The 20,040-nt window shown below is 43.8% G+C and overlaps 1 protein-coding gene across 5 annotated transcripts in view; it reads right to left on the bottom strand.

Annotated features, from left to right (window-relative positions):
* The window catches only part of LOC137555644 (uncharacterized), a 111,835-nt gene extending 92,705 nt beyond the window's left edge, over positions 1-19,130 (bottom strand). For 3 of the 5 annotated variants that reach the window (XM_068271583.1, XM_068271584.1, XM_068271587.1), the window contains exon 1: positions 18,662-18,843. In XM_068271583.1, coding sequence (XP_068127684.1) covers positions 18,662-18,733 — 72 coding nt within the window. In that variant the 5' untranslated portion in view covers positions 18,734-18,843. Of the gene's footprint in view, positions 1-18,661; positions 18,844-19,070 lie in introns of those variants that run through there. The other 2 variants (XM_068271585.1, XM_068271586.1) reach the window with 2 other exon arrangements.
* Between the last annotated feature and the right edge of the window lie 910 nt (positions 19,131-20,040).

The following is a 20,040-nucleotide window of genomic DNA, read 5'->3' as shown; positions in this document are numbered from 1 at the left end:
CTCCTCCTACTCCACTCTGACTCCTCCTCTGAACTGTCCCCCTGGTCATCTCCTCTACCGGGAACATATGTGCTATCCGTATAATCGTCATCATAATCCTCCTGGCCAGCTGCGCTTTCCTCAGACACCTCCTCAAGTGCACCAACTTCAGGTGGTCCACCATCATCCCCATCCACACACGTTACGTCCATACTATCGCCACCTAACTCAGACGTATGAGGTGGTGTACCTGCGCCTTCTTGTTGTTGTTGCAGTAGTGGCTGGGAATCAGTGATTTCACCACCACCACCAAATAACTCCTGCGAAGTGTCAAATGCAGCGGATGTGGTGCTTGTTGTAGCGCTGGTGGCTGCGGTAGATGAGGTGTTCTGTGTTAAATACTCAAGCACCTCCTCACGATTTTGGGAAGTGATGGCACGTGCCTTCTTCTGAGCACTGTATTTTGGGGCAGGTCCGCATGAAATCACAGCAACACCACCTCGCACAGCCACAGACCTGCCGGTGCCTGGTGGCCTTCCTCTGGGTCTGCCTCTACCTCTTCCTCTACCTGGTTTGTCCATTTTGTCCATCTCGGGGGTATGCTAGCTATATGCAGTGAGGTGGGTTCTCACTCAACACAACAGGTAGTTAGATGCAGTGAGGTGGCCAGGTGGGTTCACACTCAACACAACAGGTAATTAGATGCAGTGAGCTGGGTTCACTCAACACAAGGCTAGGTATATGCAGTGATGAGGTGGGTTAAGTAAACACAACAGGTACTGGGTAGTTAGATGCAGTGAGCTGGGTTCACTCAACAGTAAAGGTACTTAAGATGCAGTGAGGTGGGTTCTCACTCAACACAACAGGTAGTTAGATGCAGTGAGGTGGCCAGGTGGGTTCACACTCAACACAACAGGTAGTTAGATGCAGTGAGCTGGGTTCACTCAACACCACGCTAGGTATATGCAGTGATGATGTGGGTTAAGTAAACACAACAGGTACTGGGTAGTTAGATGCAGTGAGCTGGGTTCACTGAACAGTATACAGTAAAGGTACTTAAGATGCAGTGAGGTGGGTTCTCACTCAACACAACAGGTAGTTAAGACTTAGATGCAGTGAGCTGGGTTCACTCAACACAACGCTAGGTATATGCAGTGATGAGGTGGGTTAAGTAAACACAACAGGTACTGGGGTATATGCAGTACTGGGTAGTACAATGTGCAGCTCCCTGTCACACACACAGGCAGTCAGTCACTGAATGTGCTGGGCTGCTGGCAGTGGCACACACACTATCAATTAGCAAGGCTGTGCATGCAACAAAAGTGTCAGAAAAAAAAAATGTACAGGTTGAGCTCTGAAAAGAGCTGTTGCTGGGTGCTTTAAAAGCAATATTAATCAGTCAGGAACAAGCAAAGCAGCCTAGAACCTAACTAATCTGTCCCTAAGAGAAAAAGTCTGCAGCAGCTGTCCCTTTCCTCTCTCTAGCAGGCACACGAGTGACTGTAATGGCCGCCGGAGGCTGCCTTATATAAGGGGGGGTGGGGCTCCAGGGCTTACTGTAGCCTGAATGGCTACAATGTGCCTGCTGACTGTGATGCAGAGGGTCAAAGTTGACCCTCATAGTGCATTATGGGGCGAATCGAACTTCCGGAAAAGTTCGCCTGGCGCAGGCGAACGCGAACCCCCAATGTTCGCCTGGAACCGTTCGCCGGCGGACCGTTCGGTACACCTCTAGCAGTGATCAGAGGAGCCCAGGGTCGCCCATGGTACTGCCTTGTATGCATCCTTCAGTGCCGTGTAGCAGTGGTCAAGGGTGCTAAGGCCCCTGGTGGGGAAGGCTACGTGCTGATGATAGCGTGGCATCTCCTGGCGCAAGTTGGCCTTGTTAAAATCGCCTGCGACGGTGAACAGTGAATCCGGGAGGGATGTCTCCCACCGCAAGATGGTCTCGCTTAGGACCAGTAGGGCAGATTTGACATCAGCATCGGTGGGGGTGTACACTCCAGCAAGGGCGTAGGAGGAAAACTCCTGTGGTGAGTATGGTGACCTACAGTTGATTAGTAGTAGTTCCAGGTCCGGGGAGCACTTGCCTGTCGAGTACTGTTGGGGTGGGGCACCATGAGGAGCTAACGTAGAAGCAGATGCCGCCTCCTCTTTTTTTCCTTGAGAGGACAGGGTCCCTGTCTGCTCGGATGATGCTGAAGCCGGGGAGGAGAAGGGCGTTCTCGGGGGATTTCCTCATGTAGCCATATTTCTGTGAAGCAAAGGGCCGGAGTGTTATTGCACAGGTCTTTCCTGTCACAGAGGAGGCGCAGCTCGTCCATTTTGTTCGGGAGGGATTGGACATTTGCCAGGAGGACTGAGGGGATGGCTGAACGTAGACCCCTCTTCCCTAGCCGCACACGGGCCCCGGAACGGCATCACCTGCTCAGCAGGTGCATTACCCAAAGTACTACTGTTACACCAAACACTCACATACCTATAGGTGTCCAGAGGTTAGCAATATATCTGTATTATCGGTGATTCTGCAGATCATGAATAATCGGGTAAATATCTGCATTCTTGGTGATACTGCAGATCACCAATAATCAGATTCTCTCTGCGTGCTGACACCAATCGTTACACTAACATTCTGTTTAACCACTTTGCATCCAGACCTTTTTTTCCCCACTTATTGACCAGAGCAGTTTAGCTATGTCCATATTTAATCAGAAATTTCTTTATCCCTACTTAGGACACAGAAATGAAATATATATTGTTGGGTTTTTTTTAAGACAAACTAGGCTTTCATTGTATGCCATTGTTTTCCCTCAAACAATTTTTATTTCTATGAATTTTATTGGGAAAAAAAAAATAAAGAAAATAAAACATTTCTCAGTTTTACCAATTCCAGTTTAAAAATTAAAAGTGCTACTGTAGACAAAAAACACAAATTTTGTTTGGCTATTCTTACTGCTTATCACAAAACTTAGATTATGTTCCGGTCACAATTTATGGTGAAGATATTTGATTCTGAAATAATGTTACAGAGTGTATTTTTCACTATGAAATGAGAAAATAAAAGTATTTTTAATAGTAAAAATCAATCTCATTAGCTCAGGAAACTTATTCCCATTCACCAATTAGTGCTGCATCAAATAATGCCAGAAATGTGCACAGGAGCAAGCCCAATCCTGCACAGCACTGCTTCTGTACAAGTCAGTAGATCTACTGACTTGTGGCTAAGATGAAGTCACAGAGGATGTACATCTACTGACTTGTGGATAAAGTGGTTAAATTGGGCGAAATGACAGGCAACTGGTTGATCAATGAGGCGCTCTCGGATCGCATGTTTGTGTAAAGAAAGTCTGACTTTAAATTTCTGGGTAGTCTCCCCTACATATAGAAGGCCACAAGGGCACTTCAATATGTATACAACATACTGTGAATCGCAGTTAAACGTGCCCCTTATACTGTAACGAGTGCCTAATCTCGGATGGGTGAAATAATTGCTCCTGATCACAGAGTTGCAGTGCACGCAATTGAGGCATGGGTACATACCTCTTCTAGTACCCTCCAGGGGTCTAACAAGGGATCCCATTTCCGCATGTACAAGTTTGTCCCTCAAAGTGGGGGCCCGTTTGTAAGAAAACAAAGGGGGGTTATGAAATTCAGGAATGGAGGGAAGCAATTGAGAAAGGGATGACCAATTTCTTAATTTTCTCAACTTTTTTTTACTGATAATACTATATTGTGTAACAAAAAGGTATCCTATTCACATTGCCCTTCCATGCCTCAAAGAAGGATTAAGAGCCGTCTTGCGTGCCTCTGCAACTAGGTGCTCAGGATATTGTCTATCCAGTTATTTTTTCGACATTGCGTCAAATCTAATCTCACGTATGGCAATGTCTCCCACTATGCGGCCCACCCTCCCAAATTGAGGAGATCTGGGAATTGATCTAATAGTACTAGTAGGGTGGAAACTTTTGTAGGACAGGACAGCATTCCTGTCAGTTGGCTTGACATATAAATCAGTGTGTAATAAACCATTAGATAGGTTAACCATGGTATCCAATAAAATGATTTGACAATCACTGCAGTGTGATGTCAACCTGATAGCTTCACACTGGGCATGTAATTCACTGATGAATTGATCAAGGGTCCAACGTGGCCCTGCCCACACGCAAAATATATCGTCAATGTAACAAAGCCAGCAATTGGCATATCTTTGAAATAACCTGTTGTATACAAAGGATTCTTCACATTGGTTCATATAAATATTTGCGTAGGACGGGGCCACGTTGGACCCCATAGCTGTTCCCCAGACCTGCAAATAAAATTGATCATTAAATACAAAGTAATTACATTTCAACACAATTCTCAGCAATTCAACAATAAACTCGATCTGTGATTGGTCAAAGTGAGAAGCAGTGAACAGTGTATGTTGGACAGCCTCCACACCCCCATCATGCGGGATGGAGGTGTAGAGGCTCTCCACATCCAAGGTCACCAATAAACTGCCCTCAGGTATATCTGTCATCCTAGAAATGAAGTCCAGAAACATGGTGGTGTTCTCACAATAACTCCCCCCCCACCTACTCCTTACACGAATCTACCCCTAACTATGCCTAACTGCCTACCACACAACCCTGTTACCAACATAAACTCGCCCCCCTATAACTAGACGCCTAACTTTCCCCCCGATGTTTGGCTATATCATTGCCAAGTGCCTGTTCCTTTTGACACTCCTCTGAAAACCCTGTGCCTAACTTATTTCACACACACACACACACATGGCTATGTTATAGCCCAAAGCCTATTACCAATGCCCCAGCACTCCTCCAATAACATTGTGGCCTATGGCAGCACCCAAAGTGCCAGGCACATGGGGGTATGCCCATTTTACCTGATTCGCTTAACCTGGCCTAAATCAAGCCTAATTAATGCAGGGAAATAAGTCTTGTTTTGCAAATTTTCTTTGAATCCGAAATAACTTCTATTATACTTTTTATCTAAGGCCTAACTTTGATGTAATGACTTTCACAGTATGTTTTGCTTCCTACTAAAGGTTGGTTCACTGATGAATGTTGCACTGGCACATACTTTGAGCACAATACAATATCCAATGTTTAATCTGCTATGGCCTGAGTTCTGATGTGTGCCATTCATCAAATGAACAGAAGTGCATCTACTGTCCTGAAGAATGTGCCATGTTGAGTCGTATCACAGTGAACTAAACCACAACAAACAGTAGCCTGTCCAGTGCCCACTGTATTACAAACAGTGCAGCAGAGGCAGCTTCCCTTACGCAGGGCACCTGACCTGAGAGGGATATTTATTTCCTATTAAACAATAGCAGCTGCCTTGCATCTTGCTGATCTCTTGAATTCATGTATTGTGCCTTTAATTTGCTGATTGGCTTCTGCAGACCTGAGGTGTGAGACCTGTGGAAGCTGCCATATTTATTTCCTTTTAAGCAATACAAGTTGCCTGGCTGTCCTGCAGATTTCTTTAGCTAAATCACACACCTGCAACAAGCATGCAGCTAATCTAATCAAACCTCAGTCAAAAACACCTGATCCACGTGCTTGTTCAGGGTCTATGGCTTAAAGTATTAAAGGTCAGTAGGACAGCCATGCAACTGGTATTGCTACAAAGGTGATAAATATGGCAGAAACAAGAAATTTGGGCACCCATTGAAATATCCAGGCTGGAGGGGAAAAAAAAGGAAAAAAAAAAAAAAAAAAAAAAAAGGATCTACTTACCCAGACTCAGTGCGTACAGTGACAAGACAATATAGGTACAGCACTGCAGAAGATGTCAGCGCTATATAAATACTAAATAATAATGTTACCAGGTACAGGAAAGCATACTTTTCATTGCCTGTATGCTTTGCTGTACCTACTGTATGCAACAGTAATGCAGCGTTAAAGTGCGTTACAACCTTTTGTTGCGTTGTAATGCTGTGCTGTGATTTTAAAGTCGCATTACAACGCGATGTCCCACTGTGAATGAGGTCTCAGTGTCACTTTAACCTTCTAAAGCAAAACACACACACAAAGATCTTCATCAGCTGATTATCAGCCCAAAAATTTTTTGGTAGAAGTATCATTCAAAAACCTAGTGCGATTACAGGAGTCCTCCTACCCCACTGAATGATTCTCAGTGCACCGCGATTTAGTGTAATCCAGCAATATACAGTAGAAAGGAATCCTAAAGGGAAAAATGTCTGAAAGCTGAAATTATCGGTACATTTTTTTAAAAAATGTAATCTGCTTGGCTAGCAGACAGACGCCAGAATACCTGCTTACACTACTCATTCTGGGTCAGTGAATAAAAAACATGCTAGAGAAAGGGAAACAGGACAAGAGTAGAAGCAACTTTAAACATGGGTTCGGCAACAGTAGTTTTCCTTTTAATTCAGGTTTTCCACAGTAAAGCTAGGCTAAATAGAAGTTTAGGATGTCTGTCAACTAATGCAAGTTATTTGCTGTCATTTGTCTGCAGCAATGTTATCAGTGTGTAGAACTGGCTCTGCTTGCAGGATTAGCCAGCAGCCAGTTGTTATTGTACACCCCCACAGCAGGATGTCCACTGCCTCTCTTGCCACTCCCCTCCTTAGGAATGAACACAGATGCTTGTCCAAAGCAAATGGCATGTTTATAAGCAGACCTGTTTGTCAGATAGGGCCCATTTCCAATAGAACCATGCAAATTTGCTTGCTTTGTTCTGGTCACGAATACACATAAGAATGCAAATTTGCATACATATATGTAGGTTTATTTCCTTTTAAGCAATGCCAGTTGCCTGGCTGCCCTGCTAATCCTCAGTCTCTAATCTTTTCAGCCATAGACCCTGAACAAGCATATGCAGAGCAGATGTTTGACAATATTGTCAGAACTGACATGATTAACCACTTCGCATCCAGACCTTGTTTTCCCCTTATTGACCAGAGCAGTTTTGACGCTTTTGCGGTGTCCCCATTCAATCAGCAATAACTTTATCCCTGCTTATGACACCTAAGTGATATATATCTTGTTTTTTTCACCACCAATTAGGCTTTTTTGAGGTTAGATTTGTTTTCAGTAATTACTTCATTTTCTATGCATTTTAAAGGGAAAAACAAGGGAAAAAATGAAAAAACGCACTTTTTCTCCAATTCCATCCCCTATAGTTTTAAAATAAACACTGGTGCTGTGCATAAAACCCACACATTTTATCTGCCTATGTTTCCTGGTTATCACGACATTTAAATTATGTCCCTAGTATAATGTATGCTGACATTTTACTTGGAAATAAAGGTGTATTTTTTCAATTTTGTGTTTTTGGTTTTCTCATTGTACTCTTTCAGTAATTACAAGCTCTTATTTGCAAATATCACAGTAACACACCCACATGACATACATATTTAACAAGCTGAGTCTCTAAGGTAACTTTTTATGTATTCTGTTTTTAATTTTGTCTTTTTGGGTTTTTTTTACAAGTGTTTCATTTTGGTGCAGAGTATAAGAAAATAACACTTTTATTACTTTTCATTCAGTTTGCTGCTAAAAAAAAATAATATGACAGAGGACTAAACTTCCAAACCCCACAAATTCTATTCTCTCACTTGTCACGGTTAAAATGACACCCTATACACATAATCAGATAGCTTTTTGGGCATACAGCACACTGTTAACCACATGTAGCACCAATGGATTTTTCAAGGCTATTTTTTGAACCAAAAGTAATACAGTCATTGTTTCTTAGCAAAGCCCATGAAGCGTCTGAGCAATCAAGAAAAGCCATAAATGTCACCATTCTGAAAACTAGAGACCCCGGCCTACTCAGATATATATATATTGTAACATTTGGACTTATACGGTTTTGCTGAAATTGCATCAAAACTTTGAAAATGTGTTTTTTTTACAGTTTTTTTCATTTTGGCTCCCCCAAAAAATCATATGACAGACGCCTCAACTCCCAAACCCCACAAATTCTATTCTCTCACTTGTCACGGTTAAAATGACACCCTATACACATAATCAGATAGCTTTTTGGGCACACAGCACACTGTTAACCACCTGTAGCACCAATGGATTTTTCAAGGCTATTTTTTGAACCAAAAGTAATACAGTCATTGTTTCTTAGCAAAGCCCATGAAGCGTCTGAGCAATCAAGAAAAGCCATAAATGTCACCATTCTGAAAACTAGAGACCCCGGCCTACTCAGATATATATATTTTGTAACATTTGGACTTACGTGGTTTTGCTGAAATTGCACCATAACTTTGAAAATGGTATGTTTGTACAATTTTTTATAATTTGTCACTAAAAATAATTCGCATGACATAGGCCTCAGCCCTAAAGCACCTCAAATTATATTCTCTTGCTTGTTACGGTTAAAATGATATATCATATACATAATCTGATCGTTTTTTTTGGTACACAGCAGACTGTAAACCTCAATTAGCACCAATGGCTAATTGACAGATTGTACAGGCAAGCTCTCATACTACATGCGAGTACAGCAAAGTCTCTAAACAAAAACACAAACACAGTGGTACTCACCATTGTAGAAACTGTAGAATCCTGGAAGGTAGAGGTTGGTTAGCAGCCATTACAGAGGTCAGCTGATGTTTGGCAGCCATGCCAGGGGTCAGAGTGTGTTCAGCAGCCATATCAGGGGTCAAAAGCCAGAGAATCATCGTCGGCCAGGCCAGGGGTCAAAAGCCAGAGAATCATCGTCAGCCAGGCCAGGGGTCAAAAGCCAGAGAATCATCGTCGGCCAGGCCAGGGGTCAAAAGCCAGAGAATCTATGTCAGCCAGGCCAGGGGTCAAAAGCCAGAGAATCTTCGTCAGCCAAGCCAGGGGTCAAAAGCCAGAGAATCTTCGTCAGCCAGTCCACAAATCAAAAGCCGGAGAGTCTTAGTCAGCCAGGCCAGGGGTCAGGAGCCAGAGAATCGTCGTCAACCAGGCCAGGGGTCAGGAGCCAGAGAATCGTTGTCAGCCAGGCTAGGGGTCAGGAGCCAGAGAATCGTTGTCAGCCAGGCCAGGGGTCAGGAGCCAGAGAATCGTAAGCCAGGCCAGGGGTCAGGAGCCAGAGAATCGTTGTCAGCCAGGCCAGGGGTCAGGAGCCAGAGAATCGTAAGCCAGGCCAGGGGTCAGGAGCCAGAGAATCGTTGTCAGCCAGGCCAGGGGTCAGGAGCCAGATTGTCAAAAGTATCAAGTTTGCACAGTTCATTTGAAAGATGAAAAATGAAGTAATCTAATACTTATGGAGTGTGTGGTAGACTTCAAAGCAGTCTTTAAGGCACAGGGCAGGTTTGGATGCACATTGTGGACAATAATATCTGGAATCTCTTCTCATGTGATGTTTGCTACAAATTTTACATCTTCTTTGAGGATACGGTTTGGATGGAGTAGGGGGGATTGGCGCTGGAAAATGCTTGTCACGAAGTCGTGCAACGTCCTCACAATCTTGGTCTGTGGTTTTGGCTTTATATCCAGATTCGAAAATCAGTGAAGTTATTATTTGTTCTTGGAACTTGAGATAGGAGTCCCCATGGCCTAATTTTTTGAAGATAACATAGGAATTATACATGGCCATTTGCAGGAGGTAAATTCCTACTTTTTTGTACCAGGCCCTGGTCTTTCTTAGGATCAAATATGGTGCCATCATTTGGTCTGAAAAGTCAACAGCACCCATGTATTGACTGTATTCTGCGATGGCCACTGGCTTTTGGATTTGCTGTCTTCGACTTTGACATGTCATGGTAGCCTCCGTGTGGATGGTCGATAGCATCAGGACATCCCTTTTGTCCTTGTATTTTAAAGAGAGAAGCTCATTGCTTCGGAGACTGCAGGATTCCCCCCTTTTTAATTTTTTGTTTAGGACCTGTGATGGCAGACCTTTTCGATTTAGCCTCACAGTGCCACAGGCCATAGTCTGTGCTGTATAAAGAAACTTAAAAAGTGGAACACCACTGTAAAAATTGTCCACATACAGGTGGTACCCTTTATGTAAAAGGGGATTAACCAGGTCCACAACTATTTTTCCGCTAGTACCCATGTCTGGCGGGCACCCAGCAGGCTCCAACGAGCTATCTTTTCCCTCATATACCCGAAAGGAATAAGTGTATCCAGTGCCACTTTCACATAATTTGTACAGTTTAACCCCGTACCTGGCCCGCTTACTGGGAATATACTGCTTCATGGCGAGCCTACCGTGAAAGGGCACAAGGGACTCATCCACTACAATTTCTCAGCCGGGCATATAAACTTCAGGAAATTTTTGGTTGAGGTGGTTCAGAAGAGGTCTTAGTTTGAAAAGACGATCAAAGGATGGGTCACTGCGCTTAACGGCGTTTGCATTATTATTGAAATGCAGAAACCTCATCAGCTGTTCATAACGACCTCGGGTCATTGTTGCCTGATAGATGGGCATAGAGTGAATCGAGTCTTTACACCAGTACAGCCGTAGTTGTGGTTTGTGTGTTAGGCCCATATTGAAAGTGAGTCCGAGGAAAACTTTAAGCTCGGGTACTGTTGTTGGTTTCCATTTAAATGTGTAGTAAGCAGTGGGGTTGGCAGCTGAAAATTGTTCAGCATAAATATTAGTCTGGTCAACAATATCTTGCAAGAAGGATTCTGTTAAAAACAGTTGAAAATAGTCTAGTGGCGTCATATCTGAGGTGTCCACTAATATCCCACTTGCTGCAGTGAATGGGGGAATACTGGGTTCTTCCATGTTTGCCGGAAACCAGAGTAGGTGAGTATTGTCACGTGGCACATCATCTCCCTCAGGTACCCTTGGCTGTGTGGTCTGCCTTACTGCCCCTGGACCATCTTCATTATCGCCACTGGTTCCAGCCAAACTGCCTGCTGTCCTCCTTTCTATTAGATTTGATGGCCCTTCATCCCCAGAGTCGCTGCTGATGGCAGGAACAGCGATCGCAGACTGCACCCCTCTCACAACTTTCTTGGCCGGTGGCCCTGTGTATTCAGAACTGGAGTCACTGCCTGTTAGCGACTCATTGTCAGGGAGCCAGTCAGTGCCCGATTCCTCTCCACTTTCCTCTTCACTAGTACTGCTGGTTTGGAGAATGGCCAGTGCCTCCTCTACTGTATAGTGCCTCTTCGCCATTTTTAGTGGTAGGTAGGAAAGTACAAAAAATTTTTTTTTCTTCTGTTTTTTGGGGGGACGGGGGGGGGGGGGGGGGGGGCGGACGTAGAGCTAAGCTCTACGTCAATTTAGAAAATTGTGGAGGAAAAGATGACTGACTCTGGGAGTTATGGGGTTAATTGGTATAGGGTATGAAAGCTGGTATTTATAAAAAGAATACCTAAATCTGTGCAAATACACTGCAGCAGCTCTCCTGTCACCTCAGTCACCTCAGAAGACAGAATGACAGGCTTCTGAAGTAACTGAGCACTTGAAGATACTTTGTAAATATTTTTGTTACTTTTATAAGAATGATTACTGCCATTGGCTGCAGCAGCAATCAATCTTATAAGAGGCAATCTGATTGGCAATTCATACTTGGGACAGTAGGTGGGGCTGCATCACACAGAATGCTCACTGTGATTGGTCACAACAGTGATCATTCATATTTACTATGATTTGATTGGTTCTGGGAGGAGATTCTCCCAGTAACCAATTCAAGGGGAGGCCTGGAGGAGAAGCACTTGTGCACACTATGGCACAACACAGGAGCCAGGATGGGGCAGATCAGCAGGTACAGGGGCATGATCGATCACTGCAGCAGTGATCGATCAAACTTTATTACATGGGGACAAGACAGAGTGACAGGCGAGCATGGGAGCGCACGTGCACGCGCACGGGAGCGCGCGTGCACGCGCCTGAGCGCGCCTGTGCACGCCTGTGCACTCCTATTGAAGCCAGGCAATGTTTACTTTTGATCGATCACTGCTTTTGGCTGTAGCAGTGATCGATCACCAAGGGGGGATACTTTGTATACAGGGAACAATGTTCCCACACCAGCGGCAGCGTGCGCGTGCACGCGCGGGGGCGCGCCCGATCGCTCGCAGCAGCGCATCAGTCTATTTTTACTATGATTGATCACTGCTTCTGGCTGCAGCGGTGATCAATCATGAAGGGGGGCACTCTGAATGGTCTTGGGAGCTTCAGCTCCCAACAACCATTCATTCTAGATACATAGGGAAGTGGGGGAATACTTTAGATCGTGCACAGCCTGTGCACAAGGCATTGTTTACATCCTAATGAATGAACACTGCTATTCGCTACAGCAGTGTTCATTCATTTCTCGTGAGTGGTCTAATTGGCTCAGGGAAAGCTTTTTCCCTTGGACCAATTAGTGATGAATAGTAAATGCAGGGGGGCGTGCACGGGGGCGTGGCTGATCACTCCCAGCAGCAGTTTTAAGTAGGAACGTTCATCTACGTGGCTGTGGCTTGGGGGAAGCCACAGCTGACGTAGATAAACTGTAGTAAAGGGGAAAGTGGTTAATTGCATGCTTGTTTCTGGTGTACTGCAGACACTTCTGCAGTCAAATAGATCAGCAGGGCTGCCAGGCAACAGGTATTGCTTAAAAATAAATAAATATGGCAGCCTCCATTTACCTTTCACTACAGATGTCCTTTAACCTCTTAAGGACCGTAGGTTTACACCCCCTAGTGACCAGGCTATATTTTACAATTTAGGCCACTGCAGCTTTAAAGGACAACTGAAGTGAGGCGAATATGGAGGCTGCCATATGTATTTCCCTATTAAACAATACCAGTTGCCTGGCAGCCCTGCTAGTATATTTGGCTGCAGCAGGGTCTGAATCACACCAGAAACAAGCATACAACTCATAAATGCCTGATCTGCTGCATGCTTGTTCAGGGTCTATGGCTAAAAGTATTCGAGACAGAGGATCAGCAGGATAGCCAGACAACTAGTATTGTTTAAAAATAAATATGGCAGCTTCCATATTCTTCTCACTACAGTGGTCCTTTAAGTCCTCGCTACAGGGCCATAAAACTCAGAACACAAGTGACCCCCCCCCCTTTTCTGCACACCAACAGAGCTTTCTGTTGGTGGGCTCTGATCCTTGCTGGGATGTTTGTTTATTTTTTTGTATATTGGTTTGTTTTTTTAATAAATATACCTATTTTTATTTTTTCATCCCTCCCCCCACCAGCCAGTCAGCGCAACTGGCTGTCATAGGCATCAGCCTACGAGAGGTGATCGCTCTGTGTCTCCCAGGGGGACAGCTGAGTGACACGGTTTACTGCCATAGATCTCAGCACTGTACAGCGTAAATAGATAGTGGTTTCCCGACCGCCGCTGGGAGACTGATGGCGGAGCAGAGCTCCGTCATTGAAGTGGAGATGTGCGCGCGATCTCCTGCAAAACCCCGCCCCAAGACTTGACGCCAATGGGCGTTAGGCGGTCCTGAGGTTGCCGTCGCGTTCATGCCCATCAGTGTGACGCGGTCATTAGGTAGTTAAAAGGAAAACAATTGGCAGCCTCCATTTCACTCTCACCTAGGGTTCACTTTAACAAATGTAACGAAAGGTATATGGAGGCTGCCATATTTATTTCCTTTTAAAGCAATACCGCAGATCAGGTGTTTGACATTATTGTCAGATCTGACAAGATTATCTGCATGCTTGTTTTTGGTGTGATTCAGACACTACTGCAACCAAATAGACCAGCAGGGCTGCCAGGCAACTGGTATTGTTTAAAAGCAAATAAATATGGCAACCTCCATATCCCTCTCGTTACAGTTGTCCTTTAAGCAACCTACTGTTAGACCATAAGGAAAAATGATCTACTTACCTGGGGCTGTCTCTTTCCCCTTCCAGCCTAGTGTCCCACGCCGCAGTTCCTCTCTTTGCCCCCGGCGCGGGGTCTCCGCATGGTGTCTAGCCAGGTGGCCTCTACTGCGCCTGCGCAAGCGCCGCTGTCAATCAAGGCCACATTGTCCACTGCTTACTTGCGCAGTACAAAGTGGTCTTGATTGACAGCGGTGCTTCACGCAGGTGCAGTAAGGACGACCTTGAGGTTGTCCTCTGCAACGTACAGGGTCCCCAGGCCAGCGGCTGCGAACAGAGCTGTCAGCGTGGGACAGTCGGCTGCAAGGGGCTGGGGAAAGCCCCAGGTAAGTAAATTGGCTTTCGTGTCATTTGACTGATGATTCCTTTAGGGAATGGAAAGGCTACACTAGCATTATAACTGAGTAATAATCCCAAAATATACTGATGACTTAATTGGTTCCCCCCAAATTTTAGGACATTAGGCTATAACTGAGGTAGGGGTTAGATTGTTCCGCTCCTCTGAGGGACAGCTAGTGACATGACTATGGACTCCTTGAAAAGTGATGCAGAAGATGTTAAGGCTATGATCACAGAGGTCAATTGCATTACGCATTTGTTATATCAGCGCTGAATAATATGTTGGTGCTTTATAAATACAATAAATAAATAATAAAACAAATAAATAATGAGTATGAACTGCAATGAAAACTGGACATAGACTTTAATCCAAAGCCTGCATGCAGCAAGTTAGATTAACGTGATGCGTTACAATGCAGTACTGTACTGTGAACAGACACAGAATTATATGGGCAGTAATGTGACATACAGAATTATTCTGCAACACAACTGAGCACTGTGACTTAGCCCTTTCGCAATGTAATTGCATAACACTACTGATGATAATAAACGTCTACGGTAATCCAATATTTACAGCTGTGCCGCAAATGTTATAACAGCCTGACAATGCATCACCCCTACCCACCTGAAACATCACCAACATGATGGCTGCAGAATTCAGCATCAGTAGCTGAATAGATTAGAAAACTGTGGTTTCAATGCTTCATATTTTTCTTTGGAAATGCTGATAAGATTAAATGAACAAATGAAAGATAAAAGGCCCTAAAACAACCTGATTTTATGAATCAAGCGAGTTTGGTTTCATTGAAGAAAAAAATATGTAGGTTTCAGTTTCCCACCTCCGGCTCTTTAGCCAAGCAATGCACTTTTAATTAGATTGAGCTGCAGAATCAATGCAGCCCTGTGTCCTCAAATAACTGGACTGCATTCCAAAGGGGGGTGCACTTCTCTGGCTAAGGTAGGCGTGAAATTGATTAAGAACAGCAGTCATAGGCAAGTAGGAGGAAGGACTGGCTCAGGTTCCCAAACACTGCTTCCTAATGCATGCACACACACTACCATACAGTATACTGCAGCAGGGACATCAGCGCCTGCTTGATCTAAAGTCTCAGTAAACACACAATTATATGAAACAATCACACAACCACAATGCACACCAGTCACAGCTCTGGATCTCCTATACTGTATACTATGTGTTTTTTTTTGTGTCCAAGGAAATCAAGTAAATAAATAAAAAAAAATATGTAATGACATTTTCATATTTGGAGGCACATCCCTAAATTAAAAAGGTACTATTTTCCTTTAATTATGAATACAGACAAAAACACAGCGGATATAGCTCAAAAATCTGATAGCATTCATAGATACTTTGGAATGAAGGTACTTATTACTAAGTTCACACTTGATCATAGTTTTCCCATTACAGAAGGGATTAGGTACATAAAGTATATTTTTGAACACAAAAACCATGGTGAGACGAGTAAGGGCTAATTGTAATTAACAGATGTGAATTCACTGCCTGTCAGCCACTGCTCCTGGTGTGTGCGCATCATTCACAAGTGGCTGAAGAGGACAGTGGTACAGCTCTTGAACAGTATCTTGGCAGGTGGCAACAGCCTGTCCGATGTTGCAAGACACAGGTTTGAATCACACATTCATGCTCGGTTCACACTGTTCTAAAATCTAAAAAGTGTCTTGTTTAGCAAAACGGAAAGGATCCCAACGGATGCGAACGGATCCTATGTTAATCAATAGGATCCGTTCCCATCAGTCGAACGGAACACAAACATTGGGAGTCTGCGATAATTTCGGATCAATGGATCCATCTCATTAACCGAGCGGTAACAGAATTTATGGATGATAAACTGATGCCCAATGTAAAATCTAATCCGTTTGATAGATCAGTTTTTAACAATATTTCCATAGCGCTTTTCTCCCATAGGACTCAAAGCACTTAGGCTCTCTCAGATTCAGTAATTGGTAGAAGGATGAAGTGTTAACACAAAGGATGAAATTATATTTCTGTAAATGCCAAACTGAACAGCTGGGTTTTCAGTCTGGATTTAAGCACACGAAAACATGGAGCTGTCCTGATCTGCTGAGGTAAGGCATTCCATAATGTAGGAGCAGCATGACAGAAGGCTTTGGGACCAAAAGTTTTCATGTGGACTCTGGGTATGACTAGATGATTAGAACCTGTGGATCAGAGTATGCAGGGATTGCTGCTACGCAGCTGCAATATTTCTTTCATGTATCCAGGGCCCAGATTATGTAGTGATTTATGAACCATGCAGTGTGAACTGAGCCTTATTCACTGCATAGCAACTATGACTCCATGTGGTTGCATGTACTGTGTTGCATTATAGAAATAACATCTACCTTTTGAAAATGAATACTTGCAAACACATTCTCCTATAGGAAGACGTAACCGCAGCACTTGGTGTTGCTTTTACAGGAACCAATCAATACCAACCAATGTGCTCCAAAACCACGCAAGTGGACTGTCAGTGTAAACTAGCTGTATATGCTGTCTATCCAAGCTATAATTCATTAGCTGGCGGCCCTGCTTGTCTATTTAGCTGCAGTAGTATCTGAATAACACCAAAATAAAGCATGCAGCTAATCTTGTCAGATCTGAGAAACACCTGATCTGCTGCATGCTTGTTCAGGGTCTATCGCTAAAGGTATTAGAGACAAAGCATCAGCAGGATAGCCAGGTAACTAGTATTGTTTAAAAGGAAGTAAATATGGCTGCCTCCAAATACCTCTCACTTGCTTCAGTTGTCTTTTAAAGGAGAACTGTAGTGAGAGGTATATGGAGGCTGCCATATTGATTTCCTTTTAAGCTATACCAGTTGCCTGGCAGCCCTGCTGATCTATTTGGCTGCAGTAGTGTGAATCACACCAGAAACAAGCATGCAGCTAATTTTTCCTTTTAAAATAATACCAGTTGCCTGAATTGCCTGCTGATCCTGTGTCTCTAATACTTTTAGCCACAGCCCCTGAACAAGCATGCAGATCAGGTGCTCTGACTGAAGTCAGACTGGATTAGCTGCATGCTTGTTTCTGGTGTGATTCACACTACTGCAGCCAAATAGATCAGCAGGGCTGCCAGGCAACTGGTATAGCTTAAAAGGAAATCAATATGGCAGCCTCCATATACCTCTCACTACAGTTCTCCTTTAAAACAGTCTGAACTCCCATCATGCATTCCTGCTCCTGGTCACTGGCTTCACGCTATTGGAAAGGCTAGATTTGCTGCTTTGCGTTAGGAATTAAAAGGGGAAGTGAAGTAAGAGGTATACAGAGGTTGACATATTTATTTCCTTTTAATCAATACCAGTTGCCTGGCAGCCATGCTGGTCTATTTCTCTGCAGTAGTATCTGAATAACACCAGAAACAAGCATGCAGCTAGTCTTGTCAGATCTGACTTTAAAGTCTGAAACACCTGATCTGATGCATGCTTGTTCAGGGGCTATGGCTAATAGTATTAGAGGTAGAGGATGAGCAGGGCTGCCAGGCAACTGGTATTGCTTAAAGGGAAAGAAACATGGCAGCCTCCATATACCTCTCTCTTCAGTTCCCCTTCAAGACTGCAGCAAGGTGATTAGTCTCATGTTAACAGTACTCCAAGTAGTATACAAAAACTACTGTTGCCATGGCTGCAAAGAAGTGCAATTTCAATTTACTGTCAGGTGTGGAACTTCTTAGCTGGCTAAAATGTATTTTTTTTTCTCTAAATTTCATTTTTGAACATGAACCCTTTCACTGACAAGTCTCACACTCTGTTCCTCTACTGGCCAATGTTTCATATATGCCAAGAAAACACACATTAGATACAGTAAGTTTCATTATTTTAGATTCCCTAAACTATACATGTTCTGAAAGCAATTATCTGAGTACAAATGTGTATTAAAGGTTTCAAAAACATACATACATTTTTTTTGGTCTGGTAAATTATACAACGTGCCATATTTTTGTTTTGTTATTTATGGTCACCTTAAAAGACAAAGTTAGCAGTGATATCGAAGTTTGCATTATGTAATAGTATTACTTACTGACAGCACACAGATCCCGTGCAGGCTAATGGGAGTACATAATATCATGCACACAGATCATTTAAACAGATGATGGGCGCAACGTGAGAGAAAAAAAAATGCAGCAACAATGAGTAGCCTGTAAGTTTGCCACTGAGGAATAGGCTGAAACAAACTAAAACAAACACACCCTTGGATCCTAAACTTAAAATGCTTTACTACCATGCGGACGAGAAATAGCATTCTGTAACGCGAAACTGCCAACTTCCTACTCCAAGTCTCCCAAATCCTCAGCGACGCTGTCTTATGAAATCTTGTGCAATACGCATCCACAGCAATATGGCTAATTTAAAATGTGACTGAAGCACTAGAAAAGCTGCTTAACCTTGCATATACTCACCACAGATACAGTCACCAATGCAGAGGATGGCTTTGCCTGCAGACATGCTCTATCAGCAACATAACGTTCATTAATATAGGAGCCTCTTTCTACATTACAGAGACACCTGAATGAAAGGTAGATTTATGAGATCCTGTGCAATTACCTTGCTTTCTGTTTGTGTTTTCCACAGGAATAAACATGCAAGGAACATCCACGCTGCAGAAACTGTCCCCATATCGGCAATAGGAGCTTTTTCCAAGACAGGGCAGTAAGTGATATGAAGCTGCGAGGTCTGTTGGACACTGGATTCCCCACCCTGGACCCCTCTCTCTGGCTCAACCTTCCTCTCCCTCACTCACTCCCCACATGGGTCAATTACCTGCCGTACTAGCACGACAATTGTTGCGCCCTCTGCTGTCTACTCTTAGAATATACTTGTTAGAAGTGGATTTGAGTTGAGATGACTATTAGCAGGTATCTCTCACCCTCTGTTGTCAGACTAACCCTAACCTGAAGCGAGTAAAATTATTTCAAATAAACACATGACATAGCTGCAAATGAATATTACATACTAAGCTCACCGTCAGTTCCTCTCAGAAGCTCATAATTGTCTTCTTACAATGATCCCTTCCCAGTGGCGTAGCTTTGGAGCTATGGGCCCCGGTGCGAGTTTTACATGGGGCCCCTCCCAGCACTCTATATATAACACTTGATACGGCGCAACAAAACCTGCCTTGGTCATACATAGTATTAGAGGTGCAAGAATCGGATGGGGAACAGTTTGTTAATGATTACTATGATTCAAAGCATCTATAGAGGTGATTATTACCACCACAGGACCAATAAACAGCTAATGCTTTGGTTAAGGAAGGGCCCCATGGGGCCCCTCTGGCCCAAGGGCCCCGATGCGGTCGCTACCTCTGCAACCCCTATTGCTACGCCCCTGTCCCTTCCAGTTATATATTAGCAGCTGTCAGTTACAACCGAATGTGCAAGGTAATGTCCATGTTTCCCTATGGCTTAAGTGGGTGATATTACAGTTTAACAGTGTGCTGACCAGGAAGCTGTTATGGGGTAATGGCCATTTTTAAAATGGAGGACGGAGAATTCCATTGATCACAGTGGACAGATGGGACGCAGGATAGGAGAAAGAGGTGGAGGAGTAGACTACACAGGAGGTAAGTATGACCTGTGTATGGTCATTTTGACTTTTTATTTTCAGTTCAGGTTCTCTTTAAGTATATATACAGCATCCGGACTGAAATATGGCACAGAGGCTTGCTTACTAATGTGTTCATGTGTTTGTAATTCTTGTATGTTTAATACTAGGGTCCCTAGTTCTCTCTGCCCAATCACTACTACAGTTGCAGTGATAGTATGACCTTTGCCAGATTCCGGGCATTGATGTCCTAGACCAGGGGTGCCCACACTTTTTCGGCTCGCAAGCTACTTTAAAATTCGCCAGGAGATCTACCAACGTTTCGAAAGGTAGTTAGGTATAGGTCCCTTCAGCATAGATTAGCTAGGTATATGTGCCTTTAT

The sequence above is a fragment of the Hyperolius riggenbachi genome, chromosome 1 (assembly GCF_040937935.1).
Source record: "Hyperolius riggenbachi isolate aHypRig1 chromosome 1, aHypRig1.pri, whole genome shotgun sequence".
Lineage (NCBI taxonomy): Eukaryota > Metazoa > Chordata > Amphibia > Anura > Hyperoliidae > Hyperolius > Hyperolius riggenbachi.
This window is presented reverse-complemented; position numbering and strand designations above follow the sequence as displayed.